The sequence below is a fragment of the Capsicum annuum genome, chromosome 2 (assembly GCF_002878395.1).
Source record: "Capsicum annuum cultivar UCD-10X-F1 chromosome 2, UCD10Xv1.1, whole genome shotgun sequence".
In the NCBI taxonomy this organism is placed as follows: Eukaryota; Viridiplantae; Streptophyta; class Magnoliopsida; order Solanales; family Solanaceae; genus Capsicum; species Capsicum annuum.
The window spans coordinates 30419591-30437871 of record NC_061112.1 but is presented as its reverse complement, the minus strand read 5'-3'; the positions used below and the strand labels follow the sequence as shown (position 1 = coordinate 30437871).

The 18281-nt window shown below is 37.4% G+C and overlaps 1 protein-coding gene and 1 pseudogene across 1 annotated transcript in view; one reads left to right on the top strand and one right to left on the bottom strand.

The window, feature by feature from the left end:
* LOC107858424 (cullin-4) overlaps positions 1-18281 on the bottom strand; it is a 57101-nt gene that overhangs the window by 1887 nt on the left and 36933 nt on the right. The window contains exons 5-16 of the mRNA XM_016703074.2: positions 14937-15059; positions 14543-14830; positions 11551-11676; positions 11305-11406; positions 11173-11226; positions 9704-9810; positions 9563-9623; positions 9336-9467; positions 9109-9246; positions 8928-9008; positions 8598-8678; positions 8175-8255 (exon numbers count right to left, since the gene is read on the bottom strand). Of these exons, the coding sequence (XP_016558560.1) occupies positions 8175-8255; positions 8598-8678; positions 8928-9008; positions 9109-9246; positions 9336-9467; positions 9563-9623; positions 9704-9810; positions 11173-11226; positions 11305-11406; positions 11551-11676; positions 14543-14830; positions 14937-15059 (1374 nt within the window). The remainder of the gene's footprint in view (positions 1-8174; positions 8256-8597; positions 8679-8927; positions 9009-9108; positions 9247-9335; positions 9468-9562; positions 9624-9703; positions 9811-11172; positions 11227-11304; positions 11407-11550; positions 11677-14542; positions 14831-14936; positions 15060-18281) is intronic.
* On the top strand, positions 16925-17992 carry LOC107858425 (annotated as a pseudogene).

Here is an 18281-nt window from a genome sequence, read left to right as displayed (position 1 = left end):
ATACGGTGCGAGACATCCTCGTCAATCTCACCGTTACTCTGGATCACGGACCCAAGATACTTGAAATTATCCCTCTTACATACCTCCTGTGCTTCCAGCTTCACTACTACCTCATTCTCCCGCCTCACGTCATTAAACTTGCATTCCACATACTCTGTCTTGCTTCTGCTCACCCAAAACCCTTTAGACTCAAGAGTTTGCCTCCACACCTCTAATTTGTCATTCACACCCCCTCGAGTCTCATCTATCAGAACTACATCGTCTGCAAAAAGCATACACCACGGGGTCTGGGAAGGGTAAAATGTACGCAGTCCATACCACTAACACGAAGAAGTAGAGAGGTTGTTTTCGATAGACCCCCGGCTCAAGACAAAAGGATAGTAAATAAAATGGTCAAAAGCATGCAACAAGATAAAAATAACAGAGATACGGCACCCACAAAAAATACTATACACTACCAACCAAAAGGCACCCCTTCCCTCCCAACCCTAACACTACTAACCCAGCTACACCAAAGCACTTCTAACTCCAGACTACGAATCATCCACACGCACTAGCCCTCTATCCTAATATATTTCCTCCATACCTTCCTATTAAGGGTTATGTCCTCAGTAAGCTGTAACTGCTCTATGTCACGTCTAATCACTTATCTCCAGTATTCCTTCGGCCTACCCCGCTTGAAATCATCCAAAGCCAACCCCTCACACCTACGAACTGGGGCATCAGTGCCCCTCCTCATCATATGTCCAAACCACCTCAACCTCACTTCCCGCATCTTGTCCTCCACCGACGTCACTTCCACCTTCTCCCGAATAGTCTCATTCCTAACCTTGTCACCTCTCGTAAAACTACGCATCCAATGCAACATCCTCATTTCCACCACCTTCAACTTTTGGATGTGAGAATTCTTGACTGACCAACACTCCGTTTCATACAACATGGCCGGACGGACAACAACTCTACAGAATTTGCTTTTAAGCTTAAGAGACACCTTCTTATCACATAAAACTCCCGAGGCAAGCCTCCATTTTATCCATCCTGCCCCAATACGGTAGAAGACATCATCATCGATCTCTTAATTTCCCTAAATCATAAACCCAAGATACTTAAAACTATCCCTCTTACAAACCACCTATGAATCCATCTTCACAACCACCTCATCCTCCTGCCTCGAGTCAGTAAACTTGCACTCCAAGTACTCCGTCTTGGTCTTACTCAACCTAAAACCTTTAGACTCTAGAGGGTTATCTCCACAGCTCCAACTTATCATTAACACCTCTCTGCGTCAACACATCCATCACCAAGACGAATAAAAACGGGCTAAGAGTTGATCCTTGATGCAACCCATCAAGACAAGGAAATGCTCGGAATCTCCTCCCAAAGTCCTTACCCTAGTCTTCGCATCATCATACATGTCCTTAATCGATCTGATGTACGCCACCGGGACCCCCCTCGCCTCCAAGCATCTCCAAAGAACCTCCATAAGGACTTTTTCGTATGTCGACATGACATCAGTGTGGATGTGAGGTTCGTACCGAATTTGGTCAGTCGATTTTGGGTACTTGACCAAACTCAACTGAGAAATTCAGGACAAACACAATGATTTCTATAATCAAAATTAAAAATTGTAATAGGGTTCTGTTGTATTTTAATAAAAGAAAGAAAAAAAAGGGTATTAAAGGGGAAACAAAAAAAAAAGGGCAAAGCCCATTTGTATAAGAAAAAGGAGAAACCAAGGGTAAATTTCATTGATGGTAAGTTAACTATAACTTTTTTTTTCACAAAAGTAATTTAACTATTTTTGTAACAAAAAATAATTTAACTTTGGTAAACTAACACAAAATTCACATTGGCCGGAATATGTATTTTTTCGATAACCCACTAATTTTTCACTCTTTTTTTATTTTTAAATTTAAAAAATAAATTTTGAAAAACACCCAACCACACATTTGAAAAATATATTAAAAAGAACGAAAGGACCAAAGAAAAAACACGGAAAGAGTAATGCATGATTACGTGCAAGTTGTGTTGAAGAAGAAAAAATAGTGTTGTTTGTCTAAAATGGCTCGTCTTCATAAATGATATACATTATTATGGCACGCAATGTTGTATCTATTTTTATCTTTTTGTGGATGTACATTTTTATTGTTTGTCTAAACTTTATGGTCTTATGGTCTTGTACAATTTACTTTTGAAATATTATGAAAGAAAAAAGATAATTATTAAATGAACATATTTACTATTTATAAATGAAATAACCCGCAGTTTCATGTTTATTAGCCATAATCGTCACATCACTTCTAAATTGTAGCTCAAAGTAGATATGTAACAAGTGAACGCTAACTCTGATTAAGTTGATGCTAATAGAATTACCGTGTATCATTTCAAAATATTCACATATACTCCGATTATGGCATTAGTAATTTAAAAGATATTCACTTTTTCACATAGATTTCTAGTGGGGTCAGGTCGGGTTAGGTGTTTTTGAAAATTTATTTATTAGATTTAACAATAAAAAAAGAGTGCAAATGGTGGGTTGAATGGAAAAGTACATATTCCGGTCAATGTGATTTTTGTGTTAGTTATTCAAAGATAAGTTATTTTTGTGTTAGAAAAAATAGTTAAGTTACTTTTGTGTTAAGTTAATTTACCATCTGAGAAATCAACACTATTGGTATCAAAGCAGAAGTAGAAAAAGAGAAAAATAACGCACTAGAAGAAAAGAGAAGGGAGGAAAAGAGAAGGGAAAAATAAGGAATTTTAACCCAAAACATCAAAGTAATGTTCATAATATTTTATTCTAAGTTTAATAAGTAATTATGGATAAATCTTATGATGAGAACATAGAACATTGAGGAATTGAGAAAATTCAACCCTACGATTCTTCAACCTAAATCATCAAATTTGAAAGGACAAACATTATCAAGATTTGATTTTGATTAGTTTTCCAAAAGAGAATCCATTGGTGGTCATAGTTTGGGAAATTCTAATCAATTGACCAAAGTTGACTTTCTGGGTCAATGTTTGACACTGAGTTTAACTTGTTCTAACGAAATTCTAGATAGAATGTCTACCCAAGGGTTTTTGATCATTCCAAACCCATTTTTTGTAGTTTGAGGCGATCCGGAGACCCGAGAATACAGTACTTATTTATTGGAATTTGAAAAAGGGAATATACTGGGTATGTTGATGTTGATGATGAAAAAAGTGCTTGAGTTGTGAATTTAAGGTAAGTGAAACTTTAAGCTTTGGGTGTTTGCTTTTCAAACTAATTTTGAAGATAAGTTTGCCTGTCACGTCCATGTGTTGGGACGACGTGTGCTATGCAAAATCAATTGTTTGTAGACAACTGCATATATTTTATTTCAAGTACACTAAAACTCTCTTTATAAATTGTTTCCTGTGATTGACTATGGCCATGAGGTTGGGGCATCGTGTAGGTTTTTTGACATCACTGGGGCATTATGTACTATGTTGCGCAGACTCTTCATTTTTTTTGCCGCACCTGTGTCAACACGAGATGGGTGTGGGTGCGTGATAAGTGTGGGATTCGATCAACCCACATAGAATACTTTGACTAGTGTCTATGGACAAATTTAGGGGAAGATTAAGATTTTGATTCCTCAAAATAAAAGATAAAATAGATTTAAGACATAGGAAATGACATACCATCAATATTATCTTACTTCTCTCTTTTTTAGTTTTTCCTCTTGGTCAATATTAGTTGGTTCATGGTTCAAGCCAAACAAAGAGAAGCTAAGAATTCAAATGGTTGTGTTTTGCCTTCTACCAATGATACGTACGGAGAGTTCACGGAAGGCCATGAAAAACTTTCTTGTTCTTTTTTGAGGGGAAAAAACAGAGATCTTGAAAGAAGATGTTAGGCCTTGGGGAAGACAGCTAGAAGATATTTCAAAACTTAGAATATATTTATATCTCTATTATATAATTTTGGATTCTTTTAGCCGAATCCTAGCACCCATATTCATACCTGGATCTATACCCTCGAATCTTCAAAGATTGCAAAGAAGGCCCTCAGAACTAGAATCCTTAACCCGAACCAGGAGATACAGACACCTCTTAGAGATCAACTTTCGAGCTCTAAGATAAGAGATAAACCTCCATTTAAGCACTAAGGAACTTCTCTCTCATTCAATTACCAGTTTATTAGGAAATTGGAAACTGACCTTTCGGGTCCTACAATCCAGAGAAGCATAACACGAATGAAGTCAATTCATCCCCAAGATTACATCAAATCTACCATATCAAGCTCTACCAAATCCACCAATGTCTCCCATGAAGGATAGATAAATTTTATTGAATCGCATCCATGTCAGATACCCGCACCTGAGCTCGAGCAACTTAGATTATGTATGTTTCTTGACAACAATGGCACGTTGTGTATGCTTCACAAGCATTGTATATGTTTCTTGACATATCCAATGCATTGTGTAAGTTGCTTGCCACGGTATTGATTAGTTTTGACCACAAAAATTTATGACAAATTTTTAGTATAGATTGTGTGGCGATATGTTGTGGTCCTGTTGAACATTTGTTTGGACATTGTTGGTATTACCCAAAAAAAAAAGGGCAGCCCGGTGCACTAAAGGTCCCGCTATATGCAGGGTCTGGGGAAAGGCCCCACCACAAGGGTGTATTGGACGCAGCTTTACCTTGCATTTCTACTAGAGGTTCTTTCCAAGGCTTGAACTCACATGGCAGCAACTTTACCAGTTACCAGTAGACCTCTAAGGCTTATTGGTATTACAGTATGAAATATATTGTGTGCATATTATTTTTCTAACACTTGTTCCTGAGATATTAAAGCGGCGGGTCGAGGATTTTACTAGGTTATATTTACGTATAACTCACTCATTGCATGTCCATGTAGATATTAGTGAAGACGAAGCTACTAGTAGCCGTGTTCGCTACCGTTGATCTAGCTGAGGTGAACCGCCGCATGATCTTAGGAAGGCTCGCAGACTCAACTTCAAGTCTCCTGTAATTATGTTGTATGCTCCATGGTCTAGTGTGATTTGGACAAGAGTTTCAAAGTAAAACTTGGAGATGCTAATATTTTGTAATTAATTTTCATATTGTTTGGGTACATATTTTATTTATATAATGTTGTGAGTTAATGGTTAAGACAAGGAAATTCTATTTGCATGATCGATTGTATGTGCTTGGTGCCAATCACATCTAGGGGGTAATTTGGTACGTGACAAAGTTGATATCACAGCATAGGCTTCAAGTCTTGGGTTATGCAGCAGTGTTTCGTATAGTCTTTGTTCATGGGTATGATGACGTCCATATTTATGACTTTGAGGCAATTCAACATCAGGGATGTTTCCTACTTTTGGTCCTTATTCGTGCGTTGAGCTGAATCAAGCTGAATTGAATCTTGGGATGTCCTTTTCGCAGTTAGTCATGCATATACTCTCCTTTGCTAGATGACACAATTGACTAAGGTTTTTAATAATATATGTGCAGCTTTGAGAGGATATGAGTACATGGGTATTAACTGCATTCTCGTAGTTGAGTTTGGATAGGTTAAACATTTTGGATAACTCTATTTACAATGTAACCTCTGCCAATGTTTTAAAAAGTTCGGAAATTAGTCAAATATTTTTAACATAGCGAATTCATGTGAATGAAAAAGTGGCTAAATGATATGATTCTTATGTAGAGTGACACACTCAAATTCGCGGTTGTGAGTAAAAATCTCCATTATGAGTCTAATCGGTAAACGTAAAAAGTGTAGCAAGAAATAAGAAGTGTAATAGCTTAGCTACGTCTAAATTAGTGGACTTAGGGGTGAAAGATATTTTGAGGATAATGCTTATGGTGCTAAGCTTTATGCTTTTTCAAAATGATTGGTTGTTACTAATAATGTCATGAGGTGATGTCTTAGGTGCGAACTTGGCATGAGAATACATAATTTCAAAGCATTGAGTATGAGCATAATAGTGGCGCTATGAGATGCACAATAATTGCATGAAGTGGGTCCGTGATAAATTTCTAGTTGTGTGAGAATGTACGAACTTGATGAGATTTTGTGTAAAACGCAGTGCATAGTGGGATGATTAGTAGTTGCAGGGAAAGATGAGGAATATTAAGCTGGTGCTGGGCAAAATTTCCCGCGCTTCCAAGCCTACCATTGCGTTTGCGAAGAAGGCCGGTCTGGGCCAGTCTAGATTTGTTCTTCGCAATAGAGAGGAACCGGCCGCGATCGCGAAGGGTTAGTTTGGGGCCGACCCGCGATCGCGACCAGGGGATCTTGCGAACGTGATGAAGACCTTTTTGGCAGTATATAAGGTTGTCCTCTTCATTTTAAAACCCATTTTCTCAAACTTAAACTCCATTCTTGAGCTTAGGAGCTGGGAAATCTTGGAGAGAACATAGATTTGAGCTCAATGTGGAGGCAATCGTAGGCTTCTTGTTAAGGAAAGGCCCATTGTGATTGGAAAGGAAAGGCAGTATCATAAATTGCTTATTGGTGGTCGTTCTTTGTAGTGTTAAGAAGCATTATCATGGTATTTGACTTTTAACTTACATAGAGGCCTTAGATTAGGATTAAGCTTTCAACCTAAGTTAAGGTAGTTATTTCTCGTCAGAGCCTAGTCTAGGATGCTTAGTAGTATCACGATTATTATTGGAAGCCTTAGTTCAGATTAAGGTAGGTTCTTTTAGGCTAGAGTTTGGCGGATAGTTTATTTGCAGACTGTCTCTAGTAGTTTATTGTCAAATTCTAGTACGGTGGGATCTACGGGTCTAGGGTGGTATAGGGCGGGGTACCGTGGATTGGATTGATTAGCATGGTGGGTTTTCTGTGGATTTTCTGTTAATACTGACTCTTATAATTGTTTCGTCGATATTGTGTTATTATCTATTCCTGCACCTGTATGCTCAAACATATTCATGATTTATGCTTGGATTTGCCGGATAAATATGGTTTTATTTTACTTGGATTTTGGTTTAAAAAGAGGAAATTGGAAGAAATTGTACTATTTAAGTCCTGGTTCGAGTCTCTGTCACCAGTATCAAAATTATATGAGTTGGGAGTCCTGGTATTGTTACGGGCATTGTATACGGACATCACGAGTCCCTCATGGGTTTTATGTTTTACGAACCACAAAAAAAAAGGGAATAAGCAACTCAAGACATGAAGGATTCGACCTCTTGAGTTGCATTTATTTTGATACGGACATCACGAGTCCCTCATGGGTTTTAAAACTTAGATCATGAAGGATTCGACCTCTTGATCCGGACCCATATCGGACACCCGCACCGAATTCTGATCAACTTAACTTTGAACTGAAGGCTTCTTATTTGTTTAAGTTTAAAAGGAAAAAATGTTGTTAACTCGTGCTCAGATGTACAATACCTGTCTGCCACCTGCATACTAAAAGGTTCAATGTTGTTTTCCCATTATGCTTTCAGTAATAAATTTTTGCTGTTTCAAAAAGTCCGGAATGAAATTTCATCTAAGGTGAAAGTGGCAAGTACATTTCTTTTGAATAACAGTGGTGTTCAAACCAGCTTATACGCACCTCAACTTAAAGGGCAACCCGATGCACTAAAGCTCCCGCTATGCGCAAGATCCGGGGAAAGACCCGACCACAAGGGTCTATTCTACGCAGCCTATCTTGCATTTCTGCCAAAGGCTGTTTTCAAGGCTTGAATCCATGACCGCTTGATCACATGGCAGCAACTTTACCAGTTACTCCGGGGCTCCCCTTCTATACACACCTCAACTAATCAATTGATTACCTGCTATCTGCTACTAGAATAGATATGGTGCAACTCTACCATATAAAACTTGGGCAAAGGGAAGAATTCACCTAGTATCACCTTTACTAAGATCGGTTTCCAAGATCAGTACTCCAATTCCTCAGCCCCTAAAGCCACATATTAGTACTCCAAATTAATTGACAAAAGTGCTCAGCTTTCTGTGACCTATCAGTTATCCCCTATTCTGTTCAGATTTCAACACCTATCAGTTAATCCTTTGTCTGAATCCATACCATTCATATGCAAGTAATGTTTCTCAACCTCTAGTGGAGTTTGGGCATCTGAATCCACACGGTGAGGATGGGAGTAGGAACCAGATCCATTCCCAGCTCAACGATTAACAATTACTAGGTTAACACAAGAAGGTGAAAAAGTTTTATTACCTGCTGAAAGAGTTCGGTTATCAAAAGGGTATGACTCAGCACTTTTCGGGTCTTCATTATCCTAACAATAGCAGCATCAACCTGCATATGTTGGCAGAGACGAATTAAGTAAAATCAACAGCACAAAAGCAAAAGTCTGAAAATTTCCCTTTAAGGTTCAGCAGCCCATGTCCCCTTTCTGACTATTTTTGGTCTTAGATATAATACGAATATACCAACAGTAAAATAGTGCAGTAAGATAAGACATCAACGACACGTTCAACCAAGTAGCCTGTCAGATAAAAGACAAATTTGAGATGCAATCTATTAAAGAGAGCAGAAATCTTGTCTGTTAAAAATGCTACAGCAAGTTCTATTTGTTTGAGAGTAGTTTTGACTGTGCCCAACTGAAATATTAAAGTAGAGAGAATGAAATGAGCAAACCTGGTATTGGCGGTCCTGAAATACTCTCTCAGTGGTGCTTGTGTTCTCCTCAACTGTTTCCTTCATTTGAATGGCATTTACCTGTACATACATATTTATTGTTAGCTTCGACATGTCTGACAAGAATAGCAAATCACTTATACCAATCACATCTTTATCTCATATTTGTCAACAGAACACTTCTTTTCTTCTTCTTCTGAGGAAATGACACTAAGTTTTTTTCTGAGGAAAAGACGCTAAGTTTCAAACTTCAGTCTTTGAGGTGATGGCATTATCTGAAAACATCAAAAAGGTTTTAACTTCATTATACTTGTTTAAAAAGGGGCTTACCTTTATACGATAAAGTGGTGCAGTAAATTGATCATTGAACACAAAGGAATCATCGTCCACCACATCTCTTCCTTTTGGAACCTATAAGATATTTTTTCCCGGCAGCATCCGAAAGAATTAGTATATAAGATTGTAATACAATAAAAGCAAGAAAAATCTCTACCTAGCAATGACTACACACCTTCTGGAGAACACGGACTTTTCCACATGCAAGAGACTGTAGAGTCCTTCTCAGCTCTTTATCCTCAATTCCAGTTGCTTCCTTGATATCTTGAAAGCTAAGCTTTTCCGCATCATTAAAAAGCATCAGAACAACAGTCTGCAGCAAGAGGGAAAAGGTCACAAAACCAGTACTTAGATACTATGCAAAGGAATACTATTATACCAATAATGCTAGAAAATACCAACCTGAAACAGAGAAACTGCAAGCTCCTTTTTTCCTTTTGGATATTCAGCTTTCAGAACACAGTGACCCAACGAATTTTGCCACATCAAACGCCTACCACTGTACTTGCTTAAGTAGAATTCTTTGAAAATATCCTGCAGCATGAGGCCCAGAATAACAAAATGTAAAGTGAACAGAAACATTAAATGGTGTCTAAGAGGTACTAAATATAAGCAAAATGGTGCCAAACCTGATAGACATTGAGTTCGTGGGGAAGTCGAACATCCATGGGGGGATAGGTCGGCCAGTACCTGTGGCACAACCAGCAACGAACTTCTAACTCTGAAGATACATACCACAAAAACCATAATATTCTTTGATATCAACTCACCCCATCGTTAAAACATGGACACTCATCTCGATCCCTGTTGGGAGTTTTGTTCTGGCTTGGGAAGATTGCTTAAAGGATTCATTTATCTCTTTTGATAATTCAATGTCCTGATCAAAATGGTTGTGAATCATTAGCAAAATAAAAAGGATGATCTAAATTCACGTGAATCCATATATACCTAACATAATTTCTCCCTTGGAAGAGAATTTTGGACAGCTATGTGCAGGTATCTTTTAACATCTGTTAGAGCCAACTGATTTATTTTCTTATAACCATTTTAGTTATCAGTCAATCTATCCGAAATACAGCATTGTACACAGAAAAATAGAGGGGACCAGCAGTGTTGGAGAAATGGTGTTGGGCTATCGAGAAAGGATAATGCTGACACAGATACATCCAAGGTCATCACGATCTGTCAATTACACAACAAAAAGACTAAAGGGGTTGTTTGGCAGGTAGGGTGTATAAGAACAATGTTTTTGATTTGAGACGGTAATGTTTGAGAGTATAAGAACAATGTTGAATGGGGTGTACTAGTAATGCTGGCATTAATTATGCTTGCATTAGTTATGCTGAGTTTTTTTCCTATGCATTGTTTTGTTTGGTGTATTGAAAATAATAACATACATTGCATACTTCTAAAAGAAAATATTAATTTATAAAAATATCCTCCACAAATACATTGGAAAGGATGTGGCAAAGGTTTTGAGGGGCAATTGTATCTTTACTCAATTGAAATCAGCGTTATCAATAGCGAAAAGCGCAAAATAGCTCTCAGGTCTGTTGGGTCTTAAAGCGCAACATGCAAATAAAAGCGTGAGCTTCACTAAAAAAAGGAGCAAAGGAGAAGTACACATTTATGTTTAGTCCAAGACTAATAATTATAAGCATGAATGACAAATATATGAACAAAAGAATTGAAAAAGAATCACGATAAAGTGATATCAATTGTTTAGTGTCGCCTCTTTAGAAGAGGCTCATTGGCAAGGAAAAGTATACCTTAGACAACTTGAAGACGGCAGTGAAGCGCACATAAAGCGAGGTGTGCTCAACACGTTTTCAGCCTCTCTTTAGGGCTTAAGCACGCCTTTAGAAACACGTATTGAAATCCCTAGCATTGCTAGTACATGGTCTCCCATGTAGTTATGCATAGCATAATACCAAATAGAGTGTATATACATAAGTTGAAAAACTCTACCAAACAAGGTATAAGTAATAAACAGAGCTAATGCATTTTCTAAGGCATCCTACCAAATGACCCGTAACATGTTATCTGATGTTCAACGAAACTACTTTGTGCTAGAGCATAAACTTCAAAAATGTTGTTGGTAGATAACATCATCCGAGGTAGTGGTAAGGTCTGCGTACACTTTACCCTCCCCAGCCCTCACTTGTGGGATTTTACTGGGTATGTTGTTGATGTTGTTGTTGCTATGTGGTTGAATAAGAGTGTTTACGGCTGAACATACCTTGAACATTCCTTCCAATTTGTTAGTGAACTGGCTGCCACACTCGGTCTTCAACTGTAACAATAATGGTAAAATTCAGCAGATGATACCAAAGAAAAGCAGAAACAGTGAAAGTTAGAATTAAAGACAGACCTTAGAAATCATGGACTTTTCAGCATCAATTGAAGCACTCTTGCCCAGCAACAGTCTCTTTGCAAGATCTTTCTTGTAGAATGCTTCAAATACATCCTTACCCTGCACGATGAAAGAGCCAACAAAGGCACAGCATACTTTCAGGTGATTAAACATAGACAGATCTATCCCTTGAACAACAGAAATAGACTTGTCGAGCTATAGATTTCATATGTTCTCATGTTACTGCTGATTGTATTCACATACCTGTATAAACCTGAACAAAACCAGGACTTTATCTAATGTCCCCTCCAATTCCTCCTCTGATGTACCTTTATTCCCAGCACGAAGCTTCTCATCCAAAAACTTAGCAATCAACTCGGCAGGTCGATTCTATTTCAAAGCAAATCCAATCAGCTTCGAGAATCGAGTAAATATTACACCAAAAAAAGGAAAGTTTAGTGCTTCCAAAGTGAATTAGTATTAGATCATCAAATGCAATCAGCCTGTTGGCTACCTGGAGAAAGCCCACAAAGACAATATCGATAAGGCAGTGAAACATGTGTAACGAGCAAAACTTCTACTTGGGATAGCAGTGCCTAGCATGACGATCTAGAGATTCTTAAAAACTCCTCGAATGATTTTGACAAACCAATCGCATGCCATAAGGAAAATTTACAGAAAACACAGAGGAAGCTGAATAATCAACTCTTAGGCAAGGATAAGTTGAGTATAACTTTGCAATAAAAAAAACTAGTTGACTGCACCCAAAGGTGTGGCATAGTGATTAATGAAATGGGTTGAAAACCATGACGTCTTGGATTTAAACTCCTGCAGAGGCAAAACACTAGGTGATTTCTTCTTCTCTGTTCAAGCTTTGATGGACAAAATTACCCAGTACCTGCGCTGGTGGGACTGTGGGAGGGCAGGTACCCTGTTGAATTAGTTGAAATGCGCGTAAGCTGGCCTGAACATATTGAAGAAAAGAACTAGCTGACCATGCACATGCATATGTTCGCAAGGAAAAGCTTAGCAAACAATTTCCGGTGGCTGCAACTTTCTTCTTCCAGTCAAGCGGGGCTTTGGTGGCTCAATATCTGTCCGGCGCAAAATTATAACCTTACCATGCCAGACATGGCATGAAGAATACACTTATATAAGGATTCCCTATTACGTAAATAGCAATAATCAAGTAGTCAAAACATCTCATCTTTTTCTCTTATATTTTTTACATTGTATATCTCTATAATCTTGGCAAAGATTCTGATTCAAATACCTCTGCTGAAGGTTGCCTGCCAACCAAAGAGTCCTTTTCTTTCTCTTACCTGCCTCCGGCACTATTCATCCTTCCAACAACCGTTATAGCTCCTCCTTCCAGAAGGCAGAAGCCAAGGCATCTTTCTGTTTCCACTGTTGGCACTGCTTCCTTTCTAGCGATTGGTGGTGCTCCTTTTAACAGCCGATACCGCTCTCTCTTCCTAACATACCACATCACTTCTCTCACATTCAGCACCAACTCCTTCCGACGACCAATCCAGCTCCTCTCAGGCAGCCGGAGTTGCTCCTCTCCTTGAAGCCTGTTTTGGTGGTAGTGTGTATCTTTTTGTATTTAAGTTGAAAATATTTTTTCTGACAAGATTCGGATGGCAATTTCCAATTAGATTTTTTGAAAATTTACCATGCTGCCCCACTATGAGTTCAAAGGGATGTGTTGAAAATCAAGAAAACTAATATAGAATGCCTCCAGATTCACATATACACAGATTACTTGTATTCAGATAGCTGAACATTCTGCTCTGTAATATTGTGGAATTCTCAACTTAATTTAGTAGATTAACACCTTATAGTACTACGTTAAAAATAACATATATGGAATCCAGCGCGCAATGTCAATAGTTAAGTTTTTGATACATCTCTTTTATTTCCCTTGTATTTCATTATAAAATTACCATATACCTCCCACACACACAGATATTCAATTATTTTATACTATGATGAATATTTGTTTTTAAATAACTGTGGTGTGTCCAGGCCAGCTTTCGCGCACCTCGACTAAATCCACGGGATACTTGCCACCTCCCACCAACACCAGATACCAGGCAACTCTGTCCACCTAAGTTGCTCGAACTATCCAAAAATGTTGCCGCACCCGTGTCGGATCCTTCAAAAATACATTATTTTTGGCGGATCCGACACATATCCGTAGACATTTTTGAAGAGTCCGAGCAACTTAGCTGTCCACCAAGGCTAGGACAAATGGGAAGAATCATTTAGTGTTTGTTGCCTCTGTTGGGATTTGAACCTGAGACCTCAATATCTCAACCCACTTCATTGACCACTAGGCCACACCCTTGGATGCTATACTATGACGAATGTACACATAAATAACACCAGAATACTAAACAATGTATTAACTATAATGCACCATCGCATTCCTCTCCCCCTCCCCGAAAAATAAAAGAGTGAAGCTAAATAGTCACTCTTAGCCCTTAGGTGTGTATATTATATTTATGAATACAGTACCAATGATTCATTTTGCTACAGATAAAAGTGAATGAGATAATACTTCCTTATGGCAGAGCGATCCAAGAGATATTGCATTGCTAATCAACACCACATTTGACTATAACATCACACAATCAATTATCTCTCGTCCTGAATTAGATTCAGGTCTCTCAGGGAACCCTTGGAATCTATTTTGCATTATTTGGGCTCATCATTTGAATACTACATAATTTGACTGTTGGACCAGCAACAAATTCTCTACAACTAGAGGTTCTCAAAATTTCACATTTATCTTATCCTTGGACAAAAACACAGATCTCCAATCATAATAAGAAGACTTGCGGCGAACATGAACCACTAATCAACATAACATACAGCTATGTCAAACCTTAATCTCCACTAGATCTTTCCCTTATGTATTATTTGCTTCCATTACAATATGTTCTTAGCTAAATCTCAATTAATAGCTAGAGACTGTAGGTCTCTTTTGATATAATTCCATCCATATTACTTTAGATCTACCTTGTCCTCTTTTATAACCTTTAACCATTGAAGTGTGGCATTTAGCGACCATGTGTATCTGAAGATCTACCTAGGATATGGTCAAACCATTTCAAACGATCTTCTCTCATTTATAATCTAGACTAATCAGATATGATCTTCACTAATCTACTATTAAAAAAAGATATCTGATTATATCATCAATCCATATATAACTTATAAGGCAAACACACCTAGTGATTAGTAACTATACCTGGCGGATATTTATGAGATGCTCAAATGCATCCTTGATGGTGTTACTAAAAGCTTCATTCTTAGAAAAGCTTTCTTCCCATATTGTATCAAGGGATGCCTTAAATTCCAAGAGGCTGGATACCATATCTTTGTCTTTCTCTTCATCTAGCACAATGCTCTGACCAGTCCTTCGGATATATGAGCTGAGGGCTTGCCTTAGAGATTCGAGATCATTGACCCTGCAAAATAGTACATACATCCTTTGGAGATCCTCAATACGATTACCATCCATCAACACTGTGAAACCCTGGAGAGATAGTTGAAGGATACATTTAAGAAAACAACAACTACCTTGTAAATCTACCAGCAAGAAATTAATAGATAAGGTATCAGGAAGTTCCCAGGGTAAACACCTTATCAAGAATTGCAGAAATGTGTCGTTCTAAAAGTTGCCTCTCTGCAGTTGCTATCAGTGGTTTTCTTGTACTTGTGTCCAGGTAGAGTAAGCACCTTTCATGTTCTTCATGTAACCTTACCTGCAGCGAAGAAAAAACTTCAGCTGTTGACAAAACAAGGGACAACAGTAAAATCATTTCGTAATAATATACTCCCTCCATCCTAGAAAAGATGGTGTGATTTGTCATATAAAGGTCAAATGACCAGTTTCAAGCTTGATTTTGGAAATTAATTCACTTATTTTCCAGAGCCAAGATTTATACATTTAAGAATCACAAAAAAATAAAATAACCACAAACTTGAAAAGTTAAAAGAGCTAAAGATTCTTTGAAAAAATCATGGTCAAAGAATATCTATTGTGAAAATAATTACTCCCACCATTCCAAATGGAATGGTTATTTAGATACTAGTCAGTTCCAGAAACAACAAAAATCTTTCTAAAATGGAAAACAATCCAACTTGAATTTCTATTTTACCCTGTATGACCAGTGATTATAACTACACAAATGGTATGGCATGTTTAAAACCACAAGTTTCAAAATTCTTATAGCCACACTGTTAAGTATCCCACATCGAAAAAGGGATGGGTAATTGGTCTCCTTATATGAACTTGGACAATTCTCCCCTCATAAGCTAGCTTTTGAGGTTGAGCTAGGCTCAAGATCCATTCTTTTACACACACAAATGATGGCATAGTTAGCCAGGCCCATCCCAAATCTTTGTTCACCGATGTTGGGCCTCAATATTATATTGTCCACGCTCCAGTTAACGAGGCCTAGACGTGCAGGGAGTGTTAAGTATCCCACATCGGAAAAGGAATGGGTAATTGGTCTCCTTATATGAACTTGGACAATCCTCCCCTCGTGAGCTAGCTCTGAGGTTGAGTTAGGCCCAAGATTCATTCTTTACACACACAAATGATGGCATAGTTAAGAAATTAAGACCTAAAGTTTCAAAAGTCTTTCTTAAACTTTGTGCTTTGTCAAACTACGCCATATAAATTGACACAAAGTAGGGGTGGCAAATTCAAGCCAAATCCATTCGAACTGTCCAACCCGCCCAAGTTTTTTTATGGATTGGGCATGGGCGATATTACAAATGGGCTAATTATGGCACAAGCTATCTTTAACTCATGACAAAAGCTAGCCCAAAGTCAGCCTATGAAGTAACCCAAACTCAACTTATCACTATATTTAACCCCAATAATTTGATTCTTTACCAAAGTTCACTCAGCCAAAGAAATTATATTATAATACAAAATTGACCTTCATAAACATATTTATAAGTTATTAAGTTTAATGCCATAGGCTTCCTCTCAATAACTTTTTATGCCATTATTTATTTTTAATACTTTTTATTTTATTTAATATGATACTTTTCCTTGACAACAACTTTTTAATATGTTATTTATGTATTTTTGAATATAAAAAAGATAGAATTTCTAGTACTTTAATGGTAATACATAATATTTTTATTATCTAATAATATATTTTAAAAGGTTAAAGAGTCAATACCTGAATTAGACAAACAAGATAAAAGACATCTTTTCACCCCTGAACTTGTCCGCTCAACTTACTTTAGCACTTAAACTAAACTTTCATTTATTTACCCCCTTAACAGTTTTATAGTGAATTAATTTCAACCCTTAATGATGACGTGACATTAAAAAAAAAAGAAAAAAAATCGCATGAATCATAATTTTTGTAAAAAAAAAAAAAGCCTACTAATATGTTATAGAGAGAGAGAAAAAGAAAATTCCCTTCCTCTTCTTCTAACCCCACCCTAATTTCTCCTCCCCAAACCCGCCAACCTCCACCTAACTCCTCCTCCAACTACCAATTCCACCACCACCAGCCCCCCCCCCCAAACCCTAATTTCTTCTTCTTCAATTACCAAACCCTTCACCCTCACCTCCAATTTCTCCTCCTTCAACCCTTGGCTTAAGATCATTAAAAAAGGAATGAAATTGGATTTTAAAAATTAAAAATTATCTTTGTGGATTTGAAAATTTGGAATGAAACTGAAATTGAAGAAAAGTTATTAGCGATGGTCTTAATAGTGGTAGTGGTGTTAATGGTGGCGGTCGTGTTAATTTTGTGCGTATATTCTCTTGTCGGTAAAGATGGCGTTTTCAGGCGGAAATTGCATCGCAGGGATAGCTGCTGCTGCAATTCTTGGTGCTAAGGTTACTGTAACTGACCTTCCTCATGTGTTGCCTAATATACAGTTCAATGTTGATGCAAACTCACAGGTTTTGGAAAAGCAGTGTGGGGTTGTTGATGTGGCGGCGCTTAGCTGGGGAGAACCAGGATATGGAGGTTATTGGTAGAGATTATGACCTGATATGGTGTACCACGATCACCTATGAACCTTTGATTGAGACATTGAGGTTTCCATTGTTAGGAGATGGAAAGAAGATAGCTTATGTGATGGCTCATTTGAGAAGATGGAAGAAGGAATCGGTTTTCTTCAAGAGAGCTAAGAAGCTTTTTGATATTCAAATCATGCATACTGAGCCTCCATCCAATGGGTCTAAGATTGGGGTGGTTGTGTACCTATTCACCGGGAAAAGATAGTCTCCAAGAAAGTCACTATCGTCAACCACGGTTTGATGTTAGTTGGATGTCAACCTATAAATCTTGTTGTAATGCATAACATTGGGGCAGCAAAAAAGTAAAACACTCTTTGCTTTTACATGGAAATAAAAATCAACAAAGGAAATTGTGTATACATGTATATAAATATATATATATAAACATATACATATACATCTATATATGTATATATATATAGCACTATTTAAATTAGTACCCAAAAAGAACACTTTTTAAATAATTTGTAACGTGGCAACGACGTGGTAGTGATATGGCGTTGATGTGTAGGCGCATGTAATACACTCTTTGTGGTGAGAGTGGTATAATATATATATATATATATATATATATATAACTATTGTAAAATGCGTTTTAAAATTTCAAGATGATTTGTATAACCAAAAATTTATAATTAGAACTGATGCTCAATCCGTCACATTTATGTTTAATAAAGACTTCAAACATGATGCCTCTAAATTAATATTTGCGTGGTGGCAAGCTCAATTAGCCCCTTTGATTATGAAATACAATATAAAAAGGGTAGTGAAAATTCTTTGCCTGATTTTCTATCTCGAGAATATCTAACATGAATTTTTATACATACTTCCTCTCTGAGAAAACTATAATAACTATTATCAAATGCATTCCTCTAAACGAAGATATTCATTTTCTTATCTTAGAAACTCTAATTCGTAGCTTAATAGAAGA